The sequence below is a fragment of the Xyrauchen texanus genome, chromosome 3 (genome assembly GCF_025860055.1).
Source record: "Xyrauchen texanus isolate HMW12.3.18 chromosome 3, RBS_HiC_50CHRs, whole genome shotgun sequence".
Lineage (NCBI taxonomy): Eukaryota > Metazoa > Chordata > Actinopteri > Cypriniformes > Catostomidae > Xyrauchen > Xyrauchen texanus.
In genome coordinates this window covers 32,430,567-32,450,144 of record NC_068278.1, presented here as the reverse complement: position 1 = coordinate 32,450,144, position 19,578 = coordinate 32,430,567, and the positions used below count along the sequence as shown (strand labels likewise).

Sequence of the window (19,578 nt, the reverse complement as noted above, 5' to 3'; positions counted from 1 at the left end):
CCTTATTCAGTAACCTCAAATGAATGGAAAGGTCTTGGAAAGGTCTTGGAATAGTGGAAAGTGATTGCTGAGAAGTTGTTGGAACCCTGTGCATCACTGTTAAAGTGTCTGTTAAAGTGATGCGACACATCGGCTTGAGGCTGTCTACACTGGACAAGTAAACAGTTTATTTGTGTTTTTGGCAGTAGTAGCACCAGTGTGTGCAGAGCAAAATGGAACGGGACACACATTTACTGTCGGCGCAACGCAATGCACTACAATGGAAGCTTTCAGTGTAGACAGCATCCGTAATTATAATGGGTTTTATTGCTTTTGATGTGATGCACTGCTCTCATCTGGTGTAGAAAGTGTATAAGGCAAATTGCTCCATGCAAATGTAAATTTTTATTCTTCTAAATGTACTGAACAACAACAACTGGCATATGCCTGCACACGTATAAAATTACATTTCTGTTATTAATCTGAACATTAATGAATATTAACCTAATTATATCTGTCCCACAGGGGGCGCTCTCCTGATTGGTATAATAAAGTATTCGGACACCTGTGTGCAATGGAGGTTGCCAGAATACGGAGTTCTTTCCCTGTTCTATCAGCACATGGACCTGAGACAAAGCTCTGAATCAGAACCCATCTAGGAAAAATCTCAGACCAGTTTGAGTTATTGTAAGAGAGAGAGTGAGAGAAAATTAGAATGTATGAAAGTTCATGTGTAAGACCAGAATGACAGTGCAAGTTTGAAAAACTGGGTGAAAAAATGAATGACAATGAGCAGAGAGTACTATGCAGAATAATAGGTGGAGTATGCAGAGGACCCATTTGCAGAGGTTTTGACAGTCATTGAGAATGAATGTGAAAAAGCTAAAACTCAATTTTTTATAGTTAATTCTGTATTTTAATCTTATATAGTATGTGTGAGTTATATTTAAATGTTTATTATCTATATGTGTTTAAGCAGTGTTAAACTGTTGTGACTTAAATTGTTTGTCTAATCCATTGTGGTCTGTCAGACACCCCATTTGTTCTCAGGGTAAATGTAAAGATTTCTTTGCATTTTGACTTGCACAGGAAATTGTCATGTGGCACTGATGATCAGTCAGCTGGCTAAGAGGGGCAACCAATTACCAAACAATTGTTACATTATTTGCAGACACTGGATCAGCTTCTTGTGCACTTTAAATTCTGTGCATCATCAGTCCAATACCATCAAATTGATTCAGACTGATGGTTTTCTACACCGGTTATTTTTTGTAAACTATTTCATTCTTTTTACCACCCCTTTTTATTATTTATTTATGGCACTCATGTGGCATGCTTCAGATGTGAAGTTTTTGTAACTTAAAGTTTGCATGTAAGCCATGGGTAATTACAGTGGTGTCCAAAATTATTGGCATCCTTGGTAAATATGAGCAAAGAAGGCTGTGCAAAATGTGTCTTTATTGTTTATCCTTTTGAGCTTTCATTCAAAATATTCACAAAAATATATCCTATAATGGATATCAAACAATTGCAAAAAAATAATATTTTTGTAAAATATGTGTGGCACAATTATTGGCACCCCTAGAAATTCTTATGAGTAAAATATATCTGAAATATACTCCCATTCATATTTAAAAAACATGTAGTACACCTCGGTGACTGAGAATACCCATTTCCACCATCAGGGCAATAATTAAGAAGTTCCAATCAACTGGAGATCTTACGAATCGACCTGGAAGAAGACCTGTGTCTATATTGTCTCCAAGCCTGGTGAGGAGGATGGTTGGAGTTGCCAAAAATTCTCCAAGGATCACAGCTGGAGAATTGGAAAAATTTGTTGGGTCTTGTGGTCAGAAAGTCTAAAACAAAAAAATCAAAAACATCAGACATCACCTACATCACAAGTTGTTTGGGAGGGTTTCATCAAAAATTCAAGCATCTTCAGGTTGCCAGACACTACTGGAACTTCAAATGGGATTTGGTTCTATGGTCCGATAAAACAAAAATAAAAGTTTGCTGCTTTTTGGCAGGAAACACCAGAGATGGGTTTGACGCACACAGCGAGGTAGCCATATGGAAAAGTACCACGGTACCATGGCCATGGTTAAATATGGTGGTGGATCTCTATAACGTTGTGGGGCCTGGACATCTTGTTCAGATACATGGCATCATGGACTCTACCAAATACCAACAAATAAAAAATCAAACCTGTCTGCCTCAGCCAGAAAGCTTAAAATGGGCCCTGGTTGGATCTTCCAACAAGACAATGATCCAAAACACACATCAAAATCAACAAATAAATTGTTCGCTGACCACAAAATCAAGGTTCTGCCATGGCCATCCCAGTCTCCTGATACCCCATAGAAAACATGAGGGGTGAACTGAAGAGGAGAGCCCACCATGTGGACCTCTGAATTTGAAGGATCTGTAGAGATTATGTGTGGAGGAAGGGTCTCAGATCCCTTGCCTCATTAGGTATTATAGGAGAAGACTCAGAGCTGTTATCTTGGCAAAGGTATGTTGCACAAACTATTGAATAAAACGGTGGCAATAATTTTGCCACACATATATTTGACAGAAGTGAATATTTTGAATGAAATTTGATAAACAATAAAGATTAATTTCTCACAGCCGCTTTTGCTCTATTTACCAAGGGTGCCAATATTTTTGGCCACCACTGTATATTTAAAAGTCTTTTAGTAAAGCTTTACTTTTCACTTTGCATTTTGAATCCCTTAAAGAATAACATTTTTGTAATATAATTTGATGATTTTCTTTCTGATTGTTATTCTAAACTGTTTCAGTTTACATTCAAGTCCTAACTTCCTAAGTGCCTCTTAACAACTAGATAAAAACTTTTTTTTTTTGTCTGTTCGTCTTAAAATATGATTATCGTTAAATCAGTACTGTTCACCAGGGCATTATGTAAGACCAATATTTTATTTATTTAAAGTATAACAGTAATTTTACATTTAATAGTATTGTAAAAGCTTGTATACATGTTAGTTTCCAAAAGTGTTATAGCTTTATGTGCTGTGACTCAGCAATGCACAGGACTCCAAAGTGCTTCTGATATACAGAACGCTGGTCCATTTACTCTTAATGTTTATTGTATTGTTCTAGCAAGTCCTTTCTTTATGAACAATAACTCAGTGTTAAACACAGGTGCCAGAAACAGCTTCAGGTAATCTGAAACTACCGAATATGTTTCCTTTAACAATGTTGATTGATTTGATTGTATCTTTCGTTTCATCTGAATCATACTCATGTGTATTGTGCCAACTTCACTTTCCGTGCAATAAGAATAAAGGGGCTTTTCAGGAAAAAGCTTGTGTTTCTGTCACTGTCTTCATACAACCCGTACTCTTTCTATGCTGAAAACAGTGTAATTCAACTAAGAGGTCTCTTGCTGTGTGCAGTAATCCATTTAAATCACATCGGCAGTTGTGTAAGGTCACGGGTTCGGTTGCCAAACATGTATTTTAGACCAGGTGATGGAGAAACTGCTTCTCTACTGTATTTGGTCTGTTTACTTGATTGATAAAAAAAATAATACTGATTCTGAGTCCCAGTCTGTGAGCTGACAGTTTGCCCTCTCTCAGTTAAATACTCCTTGTGATCTGTCATCTCTTGGGGGGAAATAAAGTGCTCCTTTTTCCTCATTAATTATTAAAGTGTCTAAAACTGGCCAATTATGCTGTGCTGATGGCCTTAAGGCAGATATATTCCAAGCACCTTTTAGTGTTTTTAAGAGTGAAATGTTTTTGAACAGGTCAGAAAATAAGTTAGACAATGGATTGGGCTTAAATACTTGCTTGTTTCAGCTGCTCATTGAGGCATTTTAGGGGTCCAATCAGCAAAGTTTGCTATTGTTTTTTTTTGTGGGTTATTATTATTAGTTCTATATTTTTAAGCAGCTATCATTTTTCCAGTTATAATTTTGTCCAGTTTCATAGTGAAAAGTCACCTATTATTGCATGCATGTTATTTTTGTGGCTACATTTAATATTTCAAATATAGAATGGATCAGCACTGTGGTTGCTTAGCAACAATCTATAAATATTTAAAATGTTAAAAGCTCAGTGCTGTTGGTCAGTTTGAAATTTCACAGACATGATTTTCATGAACAACAAATGTACATTTATATTTAGTCATTTAGCAGACGCTTTTATCCAAAGGTACTTACAAACGAGAATCTTGGCAAGCAATTTGTCATACAAAAGTCAACAATATCTGCAGTAGAAGCCAGAATAGAAAATACATACATACATGCTTGTATGCTTGTGGCCAAAAATATTGTCACCCTTGGTAAATATGAGCAAAGAAGTCTGTGAAAAATATGTTTTTGTTTATCCTTTTGATCTTTTCAGTAAATAATTGAAATGGGAAAAATCTAATAATTAATATTTTTCTCAAACACATTTTCCATTATTATTGAGACCCCTAGAAATTCTTATGAGTAAAATATATCTGAAGTATAAATAAGTAAGATAAATTGCTTTACAAAACTTAGTTCACACATGAGCAAAATTCCTTTTTTGTGTGCTGAAAATATAATCTTGCAAGCGCAGAACATTTTTGTGTGCTCAAAATACAATCTTTCATGCTCTTTAGAGCATTTCATTTCCTATTCCTTTTGTGCTTGCTCTTCTCTCTCTTATCATCTGCTACAGATCACAATGTAACAAAGGCAAAGAATATAGATTCATTCGACTACCTTTGAAAAAATATCTGTGTCACTTGATGTGGCAGGTTGCATTAATGCATTATGTAGGTTTTATGCTGAGGTCACTGATGAGGTTAGTTTTAATTTACTGCAATATTAATATATATAATATATAAAAAAAGAGTCTCATCTGTTGTATTGATTAGACTGTCTGACAGGGCTGGTGATAGAAAATATCACTGAGGCCACATCTTAGGCCTGTTGTAAAAGATGTTCTGTGGTGGTCTGTTTGTTAGACCAAAAAATACCTGAATCGATGAGAGACACAGAAACAGGATTTTGTAACTGTACCAAATGTAGCATTACCTGTCATTGATACACCTCAATCAATATGGTTACAGCTGAAATCTAAGATTTTAATGCAGATGCTTTAATAAAACTAGAAAAGTAATGTTTGTCTAGACAAACTAGAAATGCTGGCTTAACAAAGCCTTGTAAGTCAGTCAGTCCATGGGACTTTGAAAAACCCTTAACCCAAGTTTGTGCAATAACAAGCCCACATAACAAGCCAACATGTCAATCCACCGTAATGGGTCTCTACTGCTGCTATAAGCCATTAAGCCCAACCTTGAGCTGTGAGGTAAACAGATTAGGGTTTGGGGAATTTTTTATTTATTTTTTTAAGTCTGTGGGGTCCAATGTGATGAACAAACCACTTTTATTCAGTTGAGCTGCCCTTTTGTAATGAAGTCTATCCTGAGCTTTAACGAAGAGTTTAAATCTGTCAAAGCAATGGGAAATACAAAAGGTTTAGTGCAGTTTGTTATTCTGCTGAGCAAATCAAGTAGATACAATGAAATATGATGAAATAATTATTCTTTATTAATTTCTATTATTTATATTGTACATTCATTGAAGACATCTGACAAATGAAAGCAACCAAGTGAAAGTAGTGTAAATAATCAGGAACAAATTTTCCATTCAGTGCTAATGTGAACACCATAAAAATCTGTATCTCTTTCCATTTCTTCAGGGAGGAATTGCCACAATTATCATAAAGTTTCAATTCATTGTCAAAACTTATACCCTTTTGCTGGACATTTTCTATCCAGATTTTATGCAACTACCATCACTTCCTCTGTGTTCCAAACACATCCATACAACCAAACAAAAGCACAATTAAATCTGTCAGAAGGATTCCAATCCCCTTTCCGCTGGGTCCATACAAACCATTTGCTGCTCCCTCCACTGACAGCCACTGAGTTTGTCTACAACTGCACCCAGATATGTGGGTCCAGGTGTAGATTGCACTTAAAGTTCCTCAAGTTTGTGTGTACATAGTTTCTGGATTTTCATTTAAGGCTTGGTAGTACATATTGATTGCATACGTAAGTGTGTATTGTTTATGTTGGCCTGCTGGTTAATGCATGTCTAAAGTGCCCTAATTTTGCACTTAGCCCTGCAGGCTGATATGGACCTCATTAGTATGTACTTGGTATGAGAGCATCTTGTAGCTGTATGTGTGACTTGAGTGTGCTTCTGGTCATTATTCCATCATCTATTAACTTTTTAGTCCACATGGAATCTTACTTTGTGTGCATGTCTGAAGATACATAAAGTGTGTGTGTATCAGTTAGTTTCTTGGCAGCGATATTTCAGACACTGTTTGAGTCTCTGTTGAAAGGCGCTAGTTGTGATGGTGTACAAGATGGGGTTCAGGGCGCTGTTTATAGGGAGGATAAATATCACCACCCACAGAATAATGGTACCTTGAAGAGAGACAGAGGGAGAGAGAAAGAGAGGGTGCAGATTAAACCACATTGTCCAAGTAGAATTGCAAGACCTTCTCGCTGATTAGAGTTCATCTGTACTTGTGGTCGTTCGATGTCTGATCCTCCCCTGCGGTCAGCGCACCCATGGCCATACATAGAAAATATGTTCCAGTTTTCTGAAAATGTTAAAGATTTGTTTTGTTTTAAATGTTTGCTTTGTTTGCCTAAAACAAACCATATCACATATATTATTGCATATTGCATATTGAGGTATGCAAACTTACAATTTCTTGTGAAAGCTTGAAATTATTTGTGCTTTAGAGCTAAAGTTTTAGTTTGAAGTATGGTCGGTCAAATACTTTTTCATGGATCTGCCCACCAAGTTGCCACAGCCTTGTCGATACATCGCTAACTCATAGGAAAGATTTGTGAATTATGTTAGTTAGCATGCAAAAGTGTGAATTCAAATGTAAATGAGCTTAAGAGTTAAATAAGTTAATATCTTGTAAATGTTATAGTTTTTTTATTTTGTATTGTTACCTTGCATAATTACTATAGTTATGTGAAGAGCTGCACGATTAAATCATAAAAAGATCACAATCTCGTTTCAAACACCCACATGATCTCTTTCCTAAATGATAACGATTTGCCTGTCTATTAAACCTTTGACAAAAATCATACCAGATCATTCAAATCTGCGTTGGTGCTGCCGCTGAGCCAGAGAGAACAGTTATCATTTATAGGTATGAAACAGCTTCATAAACAGTCTTTTCTAGTCCTGGACTTAAAGCCAAAGTGCACGGTCATGTCTGTATTTACAGCAATTTCTCTGTCTGCTTGATTCAGATGTGGATGAATGTATACACATAGATGTGTGCACACTGCCAGAGCTGTGTGAGAACAATACCATGCTGCTTTTGTGGGGGTGGGTAGGAGTGTTAAATAAAAAAAAATATTTTTTTTGTCAATTCAGTTGTTTAATTTCTATAGGTTTTGTAACATTCTAAAAGCTCTTTATTCCACAGATACTACAAGCTAGTCAGTGTATTCAGTAGGTTGCTTCAGAGGAAGTATTACACACAAAAATGCAACAATAATTAAACAATGCGTTGACATAAAAAAGGAAATTTACTTTTGATACTTAAGTACATTTAAAATCAAGTACTTATGTACTTTTGCTTAAGTTAAAATCTGTCTTTACAACTTTCACTTGTAATGGAGTAATATTTGACCAGTAGTATCTGTACTTTCACTCAAGTAATGGAGTTGTGTACCTTCTCCACTCACCACTTGCCCTGCCGAGAGCGAACCACATTATAGTGACCATAAGGAGGTTAACCCATCCTAGCAACCAGCCCAATTGAATGCTTAGGAAGCCTGAATTGAGTAACTTAGCATGGAGCCCTGGGTTTGAACTTGCAACTCCAGGTGTGGTAGTCAACGTCTTTACTTGCTGAGCTACACAGGACCCCATTCCATATCGCCCTTAAATCTATGACCATTTTCTAAAGTTACGATGGCTTTGGGAAACAGGCTGCAAAACTAATATGAATCTTGAGATGGATTTTAAGACTTACTAAGACTAAGGAAACTTTTAGGAAAAGAGGCCCAGAACAAATCCTTTAAAAAAAAAATCTAGAGTTCTCGCAAACTAGCCGCAAAAACTTGCCACATATTTGCTGCAAATTTGCCACTCGTTATTTTCACATGCAAATGAGCTGGTGATTAACTGCAAATGTTTGCCAGAAGTTTGCAGCTCTTCACCAGTAGCGGTGAACCTGAACAAACCTTTGGCATCAATGAACAATTTGCCACAAGTTTGCAGCAAAGCTCATTTGTGAAAATAATCAGTAGCGAATTTGCGGGATAATTTGCCATGATCTCTTGATATTGGAAGGAAATGCTTTATCACGCTAAAAAGGCAAGATGCAGCACAACGAAAGCAAATATTTCCATGAAAACAATTCAAAAGCAGCGTGGGTGGATGCAAAAACATGTTCTGTGTGAACAGATCATTATTCACATGAAACTCGTTGAAGTTTTTAAAAGTTACCTCTCTAAAAGGTAGCCTTTTATTTCAGTTGATTGTAGGTAAATGTCCACTTCATCCAGTGCTGTTTGTTCTTTGTATTTTTCAGTAGCCCTAAGCTGTTTTGCCAAGTTAGAAACTGCTTCAAATGATTTATGAGAGAGCAGTTCATACAAATCAGACTGAAACGGAAACCGATTTAGACTGTTTTGTAAGCCTGTTTAGCCACGAAAAGAACCGAAACAAAAGAATGATTAATTCGCAAACGGGGCATTGCTAGTTCTGAACAGCCAACAGAAATATGGGACACACATCATTATTGATTAAATATTTTGAGAGAGAATGTTTCTCAGGTCAGTCAGCGTTTTCATGGTACATCCGGATCCAGCGTATAGCTGTACAGCTAAAGGCGCCATGGCTGTTGAGCCCTGCTGTTGTGTCATGTGAAAAACTCAAAGGGCAGGTGAAAATTTGCTTCCCAACTGTCAGACTGTTGAACAATCAATATCTTCTGAAGCAAAGATCAATTCTGATTCTAAAGCTTTGTAATCCTAAAATTGCTGGTTTATTCACTGAACACATAGATCCATAGGTGGTCTTTTCTCAGGGGACATTGGAGCGCTACAAGAACACACCAGGGCAATTGCAGTTTTATTGACTGAAATTTAGACCGGGATAAATCACCTCAGGTGATTTGAAATGCATGGCTCTTATTTCACTTTTGAACAATATTAATGATCTGGCTCATTAAGCCCATTAACTACTGTTGCACAGCCACAGCAATTACACATTTAGGCATACACTCAAAATTGCCTGCGATGTCTTCTGTCTGTAAAAAACACTAGCCTGTAATACTGTTTATGATCACACAACATTTTGTTTACCTGCGATTTGTACTCTTAGCAGTGAGAGGATCTTTAAGAGGAAGATGGGGATCCAGCACATGGCATCAGTGAACACAATGAAGAAAAATCGCTTTGCAATAGAGACTTCTCGATCATATACGGTTTGACGTGCTGTCTTTGCTGTCTTCTGGACAGAATAAAACATACTGGAATAGGAGAATACAATGATCACGAAGGCCAGCAGATTTAAACCTAAAACAAACACACACAAATCATCAATAATCTGAGATTAAGCTAACAGTGTTGAAGAATTTATACATGTGGATTTACTCACGTTTAGGCTGTACCAACTACTGTAAATACTGTTTTATTCCCAAAAACGAATATAAAAACAAAGTGTAAAGTTATTTGTCTCTAAAATTATATAAGATGTTTTATTACCAAAAATGGATATAGTAACAGCCATTTCACTAAAGGAAAAGTTCACCTAAAAATGTTTGTCATTATTGACACACTCATGTTGCTCCAACCTGTATTATTTTATTTCTTCTGTGAAACACCAAAAAATATGTATGACAGAAAGTCTGAATTGTTTTGTCCATACAATGAAAGGTATTCTGAAGACTGAAATTTAAGTTGTTGTTCACTGATAATCTTCCTCTCTGCTGTTGCTTCAAAATCTCATTTGCTGTTATTTGCAGTAAAGTATTTTCAAACTTGTCGCATTGCAATCGCGATCAGGGTCACGTGAGATGTTGTCAAACCTTGCGCGATGCATGTACAAGCAGCATTTATTCATTGAAGACAAGAATTCATTAACTTTATGACCTCTGGAAGGTTTATCACATATTGTTATCATTATAACTATACTAGATTATCAGTAAATAAGGGAATACATTTCAGGCTGTTCTTTACACAAAGCTATCATATGGCTTCAGAAGACATATTTACTTTCATTGTATGGAGAAAGAACAGCTCAGACATTCTGCCTAACATCTCCTTTTGTGCTTCACAGACAAAAAGAAACTAATTTGGGGTCAGAACAACATAAGGATGAGTTAATAATGACTTTAATTTCTGTGTGAACTATTTCTTTAATACACCCTTTGCCTTTATGGCTGTGTCAATATTCAGCAGAGTTCAGTGGCGGACTGCTGGCTGTTCCGACATTGGCAGCATCTTTCTCTGACTATGTTTACTTTGATAAATTAAAAGGCTTTTTGATACAGAGCACTGTTGAATCTCTGGGGAAATGCAATAAAATTGCTAGATAATCCTTGACAAACCCAATTCAAAGTTGAGTCACTTCCAGAGAATGCCACAAACACACACATGCTACAAAATGTACACACTCCAGTGCCCTCTGCTCTTACCAAGAAAGATTGCTGTAGAATAGCATCTGGCACCAGGTTTCTCTGTCTGGTCAGAGTGAAGAGGGAAACACACTCCGTTCCGGCCATAAAAATTCCCAAATGTCTGTTTATCCCAGAAGGGAATAATAGCAATGATGAATCCCAGCAGCCAGATGAAGGTCAGGGAGCAGAGTGTCTGTTTGCGTCCGGCCCGGTAATGCTGGAACGGGAAGACGATACACATGTATTTCTCTAGAGTCATGTAGGTCAACATCATGACAGATACCTCCGTGGACAGCATGGCCAGAGAGCCAATCAGCTGGCAGGACAGGCTCTCCATCCATATTTGAGCATGACGGTTGTACTCGCCACAGTACTTGATGTCAAAGGCACCGATAAAAAGGAGGTACACTCCCATCAGACAGTCTGCACCTATCAGAAATAAAACAAAGATCTTAATTCATACTGTATTTTCAATCTGTCTATCCATCCATTCATGCAACTTCCATCCAACCAACCAGCTTTCATTCATCTTCTATCTATTTTGTCCACCCATCCATTCATTTATCATTCATCTTCAATCCATTCACTCATCCATCCATTTTCCATCCATTTGCCCATATAGCCATCCATAATATATCAGCCAGTTATGTTCCATTTCTTTCTGCCATGTCCTCCTGAGACCCAGCAATTCATTTTTGTCCTCTGTAGACTAAACTAACTGTATGCCACAGTTATAAAGTTATAAAGATAAAGTATTTTAAATAGCACATGCTGGCCTTTTAGGAGATACCAAATATTTGGGAACTTGGCCATGAAAATGTCCTGTCCTAGGTTTTACAAATGTCTCACAGTACAATTTATAATTTTTTTAAGCAAAGAGTATGTGTATTTTTTTTAGATATAATATCAGTAGTATTTGATTGATTTCACTCATCTTTTTTCATGTAAATAAATATCTCAAAGCAAGTAATTACTTTTAACGTTTTTACTTTACTTTAACTTAAAAAAATTCTTAAGGTACTTTATGCTCTTTGGTTTCCCAGTTTTAAATATAATGTTGCCATCCAGCTTTTGACCCTCAGAACAACTATTACAAAAGGTGCAAGCATTCTTTGGTGCTCAAGAAGGCAACACTCATATTAAAAACCATGTTAATGTAAACTTTTGAACAGGATGATAAGTGTAAACTTTTTTTTAATTTTTTTTTGTCTTTTGTGATATATGTCAATATACTATGTTATGTAGCTGTACTAAAGAAAATGTTTAGGTAACGGATGTAACCTCCGTTCCCTGATGGAGGGAACGAGACGTTGTGTCGAAGAAGTGTCACTAGGGGTCTCTCTTGAGAGCCTTTTGCATCTCTGATCTATGAGAAAAGGCTAATGGGAAATTGCAGACAGAATTTGCATCTCCCGTCCCGGGTATATAGGGAGGGAAATGCGTCTGTTTCGTTCAGGATTTTTCTGAGGAGCTGACAATGAGGTTAGGCCACAACAGTGGCTCGGTTCAGCGATGTGGCCGGAAGGACACAACGTCTCGTTCCCTCCACTGTCTGAGTGGTCCAATAGGGAGCCACTAGAATGACTTGTTCCTCATCCTCCCTGAACTTGCACAGCACCTCTGCAAGCAGGCTCACTTAGGGAAATGCGTTCTTGCGCAACCTCGCGGGCCAGCTGTGTGCCAGCGCGTCTGCCCCGAGGGGAGCCTCTGTTCGGGCGTACCAGAGCGGGCAGTGGGAGGTTTCTCGGGAAGCGAACAGCTCTACCTGAGCCTTGACGAACCGTTCCCAAATCAGCTGGACCGACTGGGGATGAAACCTCCACTCTCCATTGGGCAAGCGTTGTCGTGATAGCGCGTCCACTACCACGTTGATGTTGCCCGGGATGTGAGTGGCACGCAGCGACATGAGTTGCTGCTGGCTTCAAAGGAGGAGACGACGGGCGAGTTGTGACATGTGACGTGAGCGTACGCCGCCTTGGTGATTTATGTACGCTACCGTGGTGGTGCTGTCTGATCGGATCAAGACGTTTTTGCCCTGAATTAGCAAGTGAAACCACCGCAGGGAAAAAAGTACAGCCAACAATTCTAGGCAGTTGATGTGCCAGCATAGCGGGGCCCCTTTCCAACGGCCCGCGGCTGCGTGCCCGTTGCACACGGTGCCCCAACCCAATTTGTTGACCGAGTCATGTCACGCGTCGGGACACCTGCTGCAAGGGGACTCCTGTCCGTAGAAAGCAGAGGTCTGTCCAGGGTTTGAAAGTTTGGCGGCAGGCGGGGGGTGATGAACACACGGTGTGTGCCGCAGTGCCATGCTCGTCTCGGGACTTGAATCTCATATGCATCAACCCCAGCGGAGCGACCGCCGCGGAGGATGCCATATGACCCAGGAGCCTCTGGAAATGTTTTAAGGGGACCGCCGTGCCCGGCCTGAACGTGGTGAGGCATTTCAGCACTGACACTGAGACTGAGTCTAACTCCATGCTGAGAAAAGAGATGCTCTGAACCTGAACAAGCTTGCTCTTTTCCCAGTTGACCTGAAGCCCTAAATGGCTGAGGTGCCTGAGCACCTGGTCCCTGTGGGCGCACAGTAGCTCTCGGGAGTGGGCCAGAATGAGCCAGTCGTTGAGATAGTTGAGAATGTGGATGCCTGCTTCCCGAAGCGGGGCAAGGGCAGCCTCTGCGAACTTCGTGAAGACGCGAGGGGACAGGGACATGCCGAAGGGGAGGACCTTGTACTGATGCGCCTGGCCATCGAACGCAAACCCTAGAAAGGGTCTATGTCGAGGCAATATTGAGATGTGGAAGTATGCGTCCTTCAGGTCAACCCCTGCAAACCAATCTAGAAGCCGGACGCAAGTTAGAATGTGTCTTTGCATGAGAATTTTGAACGGGAGTTTGTGCAAAGCACGGTTGAAAACTTGGAAGTCCAAGATCAGTCATAAGCCGTCGCCTTTCTTTGGGTACGATGAAGTAAGGGCTGTAGAAACCCTTCTTTATCTCGTTTGGAGGGACAGGCTCTATCGCGTTTTTGAGTAAGAAAATCACGATTTCCACGCGCAGGGATTTGGCATCTTCGTACTTGCAGTAAAAACGCGTTCCAAGGCTCTGGTGGTGAGAGAAGACTTGAAGCTCTTACCTCGCTCCGCACACCCGGCAGGGGGTGGGTTAGCAGCCCGAAGGGGGCGCGGCAGACCCGTGGAACCAATCATCCAGCCGCGAAGGCCAATTTCTGGCAATTTCTCATTGGCCTTTTCTCATAGATCAGAGATGCAAAAGGCTCTCAAGAGAGACCCCTATTGTCGCTTCTTGGACACAACGTCGAAGTGAGATTAGATTTTATCTATTATGCTATATTTGTATAAATTCTGCAAGGGGTGAGACAACAGGGGTTTACAAACTTATGCACTCAAATGTCAAAGGTTAGGAATATTTTTGCTCCTGTTTACAACAACTGTTAAATAAAACTGGGAATAAATACAATACAAAAACACTATGCTCTATTGGTTCATGTATGTTTAGTGGAAGTTGATATTTCTGTGCTAAAGTGCTGAGAAACACTCTGAATTAGCACTTTTATTCCATCCTTGTACTGTAATTCATATTTACAGTATATCATTGTACATTAAAAACACCTTTTATATCCATGTTTTTAACATTTTAATGAAATCAGTGTTAATTAATCAGTTAAAACATTAATGGCTGATGAAAGTTTTTCCTTCATTTTCCTAATAACTGGTTGCTGACTTCCTCTAAAAGAACATGCAATAAAATGTGAATAATGTGTTTTTCAAAAACATAAAAAAAAAAAAAAAATCTCATGCACCAAACACTACACTCACTGAGCACTTTATTAGGAACACCTGTACACCTACTAATTAATGTGATTATCTAACCAGCTGATCATGTGGCAGCAGTGTAATGCATAAAATCATGCAGATACAGGTCAGGAACTTAAGTTAACGTTCACATCAACCATCTAAATGGCGAAAAAAAATTATCTCAGGGATTTCGACCGTGGCGTGATTGTTGGTGCCAGAAGGGCTGGTTTGAGTATTTCTGTAACTGCTGATCTCCTGGGGTTTACTCAGAATTGTGGCACCATAAAAAAAAAACATCCAGTGAGTGGCAGTTCTGTGGACAGAAATGCGTTGTTGATGAGACAGGTCAATGGAGAATGGCCAGACTGGTTTGAGCTGACAGAAAGGATGCAGTAACTCAGATAACCACTCTGTAAAATTGTAGTGAGCTGAACAGTATCTCAGAATATACAACATATCGAACCTTGAGGTGGATGGGCTACAATAGCAGAAGACCACATTCATAGCTTTTTTAGAACCATAGTGTTACATATAAAGGGCTTAGTGAGTGTATATGGATGCTAAAACATTTGCAAAATCTTTTTTTTTTGTTTTCTTTTGCTGGGTCTCAGAAGGATATTTATTTCTGGTAGTGTGTGGTCAGGTCTCTCTCTCTCTCTCTCTCTCTCTCTCTCTCTCTCTCTCTCTCTCTCTTTCCCTCTGTGCCCCAGAAACATGCTGGGGATCTGGTTTAACTAATAATTAACAACCACTTAATCACCCACACACTCATTCACTAAACTTGTTCCAAATAATCTTCCCTTCCTCACAGATGTCTCTGCCCTCCTTGATTTTAATTAATTTAATTAATCTGTGCGATATCAGCCTGTGAATGGTTTTTGCCAGTAAGCAATAGTGGTGTGTTTTTCTACTCTCACTGTAGTCAGGCAAGTGAATATAATGTGCATCCTACAGAGAAAGCAATAAACCCCCTCTCTATTGCTCCTGCAGAACATATACCATCCAATGTCTCCCAATTGGAAACTCAAATGCTACAGAGAAACACTGCAAACTCTTTCCTCTACCTGCATGTCTCTCTTCTGAGGGAGTGGTAGGTTTTTATAATTTAAGAGAGTAAAGTGTCTTTGTAACTCTTTGCGGGTTAAAAAAAAAATACACCTATCCAGCCATCTGTTCATCCATCCATCAACACTCAGCACCCTATCTGCTATCTCTCTCAGTCACAGAGACAGATTATTCCTTAGACTCTGATAGCCAGGTGAACGGCTCTAGAGATTGCACTCTGATTTAGCCTTTTCAAAAAGTTCTCTGTCATAGAATGAAAGTGTCATGTGCATAGGTCAGGTTTTGCCTTTACTTACTTTGCCGACATGGATAATAAAAATGGAAATTTGTGAGGTTTTTAGTAATTTGTGGGTACCAGCCATTGGCCACATGAGGAAAATGGATTAATAAACATTCTAAATAAAGTCTTAATGAAAATGTAAACATGTTATTTATGTGAGTGTTTGGTTAAGAGGATAGAAAATATCCTCAGCTCAGTAAAAAACAAAAAAAAAAGAAGGTACTAGGAAGTCCCCACTATGATAAAAAACAAAGTGTGTGTATGTCACAGGTGTATGAATCCATTGTGTTGCTGTTGTGCATCATTTGTCAGTGAGGTCGCATAGAAGTCAACAAGCTCTCTTTGGGTATGTGTGTGTGTGTGTGTGTGTGCATAAAGATGCTATCTGTTGTAATTATTTATCTGCACAGCATGTGGGGAAGCGTGCGTGTGTTTTGATGTTTAATAAAAGCTTATGATAGTGCATAGATGTATAATTCATTGAGTTTCAAGGCTGTGTGTTGGTTTATAATTAGCTGTATAATTGTGTGTGTGTGTGTGTGTGTGTAGATGCTGCAGTTAGAGGGAACTATGACCCTTTAAACCTGTTTGTCTGACATCTCTGAACATCCCAAAATATTAGACCCTGAACTCACACTCCTTCATTTGACAAACAACTTTTTCATATGCAATTGAACTTGTGATTCACTGCAAATGTTTGCCAGAAGTTTAAAGCTCTTCACATTTAAAAACTAGTACTAGTGAACCTGCAGAAAACCTTTGGCAACAATTGACAATTTGTCGCAACTTTGCCGCAGTGTTCTTTCATGAGTGAAAATTTTCACTGCTGAATTTGCGGCAAATTCGCAGTGAACTCTCAATTTTTGTAAGGGTGATCAGAAGGGTCTGTTGCTAATTTCTGTTGTAGCTGATCACATAAATACAGTTAGTACAGATACAGTTACCATATCTGTTTACCATACCTTACCTTACACTAATCCTGAATATGTTGTCTTAATAGGATAAATTATTAGCTTGCTAACTGTAGAAAATGAATGATAGACTGTTAGCTTAGCATGCTAATTAGTTAGCATGCTACCTGACAACACAAAGAGAAATGTTTAATTTTACCATTTGTTGTTTTGGTTATAGAATACAATATGTTGTACCTGTATACACTCACTGATCACTTTATAAGGAACACTATGGTCCTAATAAAGTGCCTGATGTGGTCTTCTGCTGTTGTAGCCCATCCACCTCGAGGTTCGACATGTTGTGCACTCTGAGATGCTATTCTGCTCACTATTGTACAGAGTGGTTACCTGAGTTACCGTTGCCTTTCTGTCAGCTCAAACCAGCCTGACCATTCTCCATTGAGCTCTCTCATCAACAAGTTGTTTTCCTCAGCAGAACTGCTGCTCACTGTATGTTTCTTGTTTTTGGCACTATTCTGAATGATACTCAAACCAGCCTGTCTAGCACCAAAAATCATGCCATGGTCGAAATCACTGAGATACATTTTTCCCCATTCTGATGGTTGATGTGAACATTAACTGAAGCTCCTGACCTGTATCTGCATGATTTTATGCTTTGCACTGCTGTCACATGATTGGCTAATTAGATAATTGCATGAATAAGTAGGTGTACAGGTGCTCCTAATAAAGTGCTCAGTGAGTGTAGTTTACACGAATGCCAATTAGACAATGCTTTCAGCCAATTAAATCACTTTACATTACAAGGGGAAAAGGATTTCATTGGGGGAAAGAATATTGCAAGACAGCAGCAGTGTTACAGCAGAGGAACAGTTCTCCATAATCGACTGCAAACTCGAATTCAGGTCTGGCTCCATTCTGGTAAGCCCAGTTTTCACAAACCACTGAAGTCCTGCTCTACATGTTTTCCATCTTTGAATATCCTGTTTCACAATCTATCACATTATGAAAGTAAAATAGGAGGGGAATACCGTTTCAGTTTGACTTTAATGTGTCATTGGTTGTTAATGCAACACATTGTGCATGTAAAGCATTGTCACTATGGCATTAACACTTGTCTGCTTTAGCTCTATAATGACTCATGCTTAGTTGTTCTAGTGGATTCAGTGTTTGAAGTTTCTATGTCTCAGTTCTGCTAAATGCATGAAATGGCCACTGATTGATGCGGTTGAGCTTTACTGAGGTTGAGAAGGCGCAGTATAATGGCTGTGTCATGCTAAAGTTTGATATAAAATGGACTCACAGCATAGAGATTTGATGGCCATTGTGTGATGTTGATTCTCTGAAGCGATACAGGACCGTAGACAGATGACAAAGATGTTTCCGAAGCAAATGATGAAGGCAACGACCCAGACAAACACGCGCAGAATGATGTTTGCAAGCAGATTCTCAAAGGACGAGATTCCATCTGTGTTTGGCTTGCAGCTCCGCACGTTGGGAGAGTATCCACAGAATTCAAATCGCTTAAAATAACTGAAATGATACCATGCATAAATGACAGAAAAGGAGAACAGAAGAGCTTTTATTTTACACATTAATAATAATAATAATAATAATAATAATAATATGCAAATGACAGATGAATTGGCATCACTTTGTGAGTCTGACTGGATATGCTGCTTTTGACGTTAACAACATAATATATGGGATCCATTTTCTCCCTTTAAAAGTTGATAAGCATATTTACTTTACTATCTTAACTATGCACAATTATATGGTTGGTTGCATTTTTGGCATTTAGCAGTGTTATCTGCAACCCACTGCTGTCCATGTGATTCTTGTTTTTTTTCTGCTATCTGTGACCCACTGAAAACCACTGGTCTGGTGCTCCCTGAATAAAAATACTCTACCCACTGCTGTTCAATGTGTGTCACCTCAATCTGTTTTTTAGTGAGCCCTACACTACCCCCCCACACACACACACACAAATTGCATCTCTCCAGTTTAATTCGCATTTATTTGTTCCAGATAAACCTCATCAATGCGTTTGTGAAATGGTACCCTCCAATTACTGTCGCAATCTGCTAGAGAACAGACCTGTCTTAGATAAAAAGTGAATCTTTAGCACAGCTGATTTCTAAAAGTAATAATCATCAAAAATGAATTTCCATATCAAAGTGCAAAAAGGTTCAACCTGAGTTTCAACCTTCTGAAAACTTCAGTTCTGCATCTCTCCTCGGCACACAGCGGTTCTTTTGTTCATTGGCGGTGTGGAGGGAGCTCATTCCACATACAGAATTGATGGCATTCCATTTTAAAATCTCTGTGAAGGCCAATACTCTACTGCTTTTTTATTTTATTTTCATTTTCCTGGAGGCGAGCACATCTGTTCCGGAGATATTAAATATGATGGGAGAAAGGATAAAGTTAATTCTCAAGCAGGGAGAGGTACTGTAATCTTGTTGCCTGTGAAGAAACAGGAGTTCAAGTTGAGCTCTATTTACCTGCGGGTTTGATTATACAAATCAAGTAATCATTCAACCTCCGACCGGCAGCTTCCATCCACCCTACATTCCACATTAATGACCTTTCTGCCTCTCTCTTTCCCTTTCTCACATAGGACAGGCTATGTGACATACTGGCTTAATGGAGGTTTTTGTTGTGTTTGTCTCATGAGAGACTATGTAAGACAAGGAATTTAAGGGCAAATTTGAAGGTGTGAAACATACTGATAACATTCCACAGAGGGCACACATTATGAGTGCAGCAAAATAAAAGAAAGTACACATGAAATAAAAGACAATCCCAAATGATCATGTCTTCATTTTAAAGAGCCTAACAGACGAGTAATTACTTCT

At 38.8% G+C, this 19,578-nt stretch overlaps 2 protein-coding genes across 7 annotated transcripts in view; one reads left to right on the top strand and one right to left on the bottom strand.

The window, feature by feature from the left end:
* stard8 (StAR-related lipid transfer (START) domain containing 8) overlaps nt 1–3,297 on the top strand; it is an 80,422-nt gene extending 77,125 nt beyond the window's left edge. For all 6 annotated transcript variants that reach the window (XM_052105361.1, XM_052105356.1, XM_052105351.1 and 3 more), the window contains one exon: nt 505–3,297. In XM_052105361.1, the coding sequence (XP_051961321.1) occupies nt 505–622 (118 nt within the window). In that variant the 3' untranslated portion in view covers nt 623–3,297. The remainder of the gene's footprint in view (nt 1–504) is intronic.
* Nucleotides 3,298–6,188: 2,891 nt separating this feature from the next.
* rxfp2l (relaxin family peptide receptor 2, like) overlaps nt 6,189–19,578 on the bottom strand; it is a 69,745-nt gene continuing 56,355 nt past the window's right edge. The window contains exons 15-18 of the mRNA XM_052105420.1: nt 18,024–18,253; nt 10,665–11,075; nt 9,331–9,543; nt 6,189–6,414 (exon numbers count right to left, since the gene is read on the bottom strand). Of these exons, the coding sequence (XP_051961380.1) occupies nt 6,275–6,414; nt 9,331–9,543; nt 10,665–11,075; nt 18,024–18,253 (994 nt within the window). The 3' untranslated portion in view covers nt 6,189–6,274. The remainder of the gene's footprint in view (nt 6,415–9,330; nt 9,544–10,664; nt 11,076–18,023; nt 18,254–19,578) is intronic.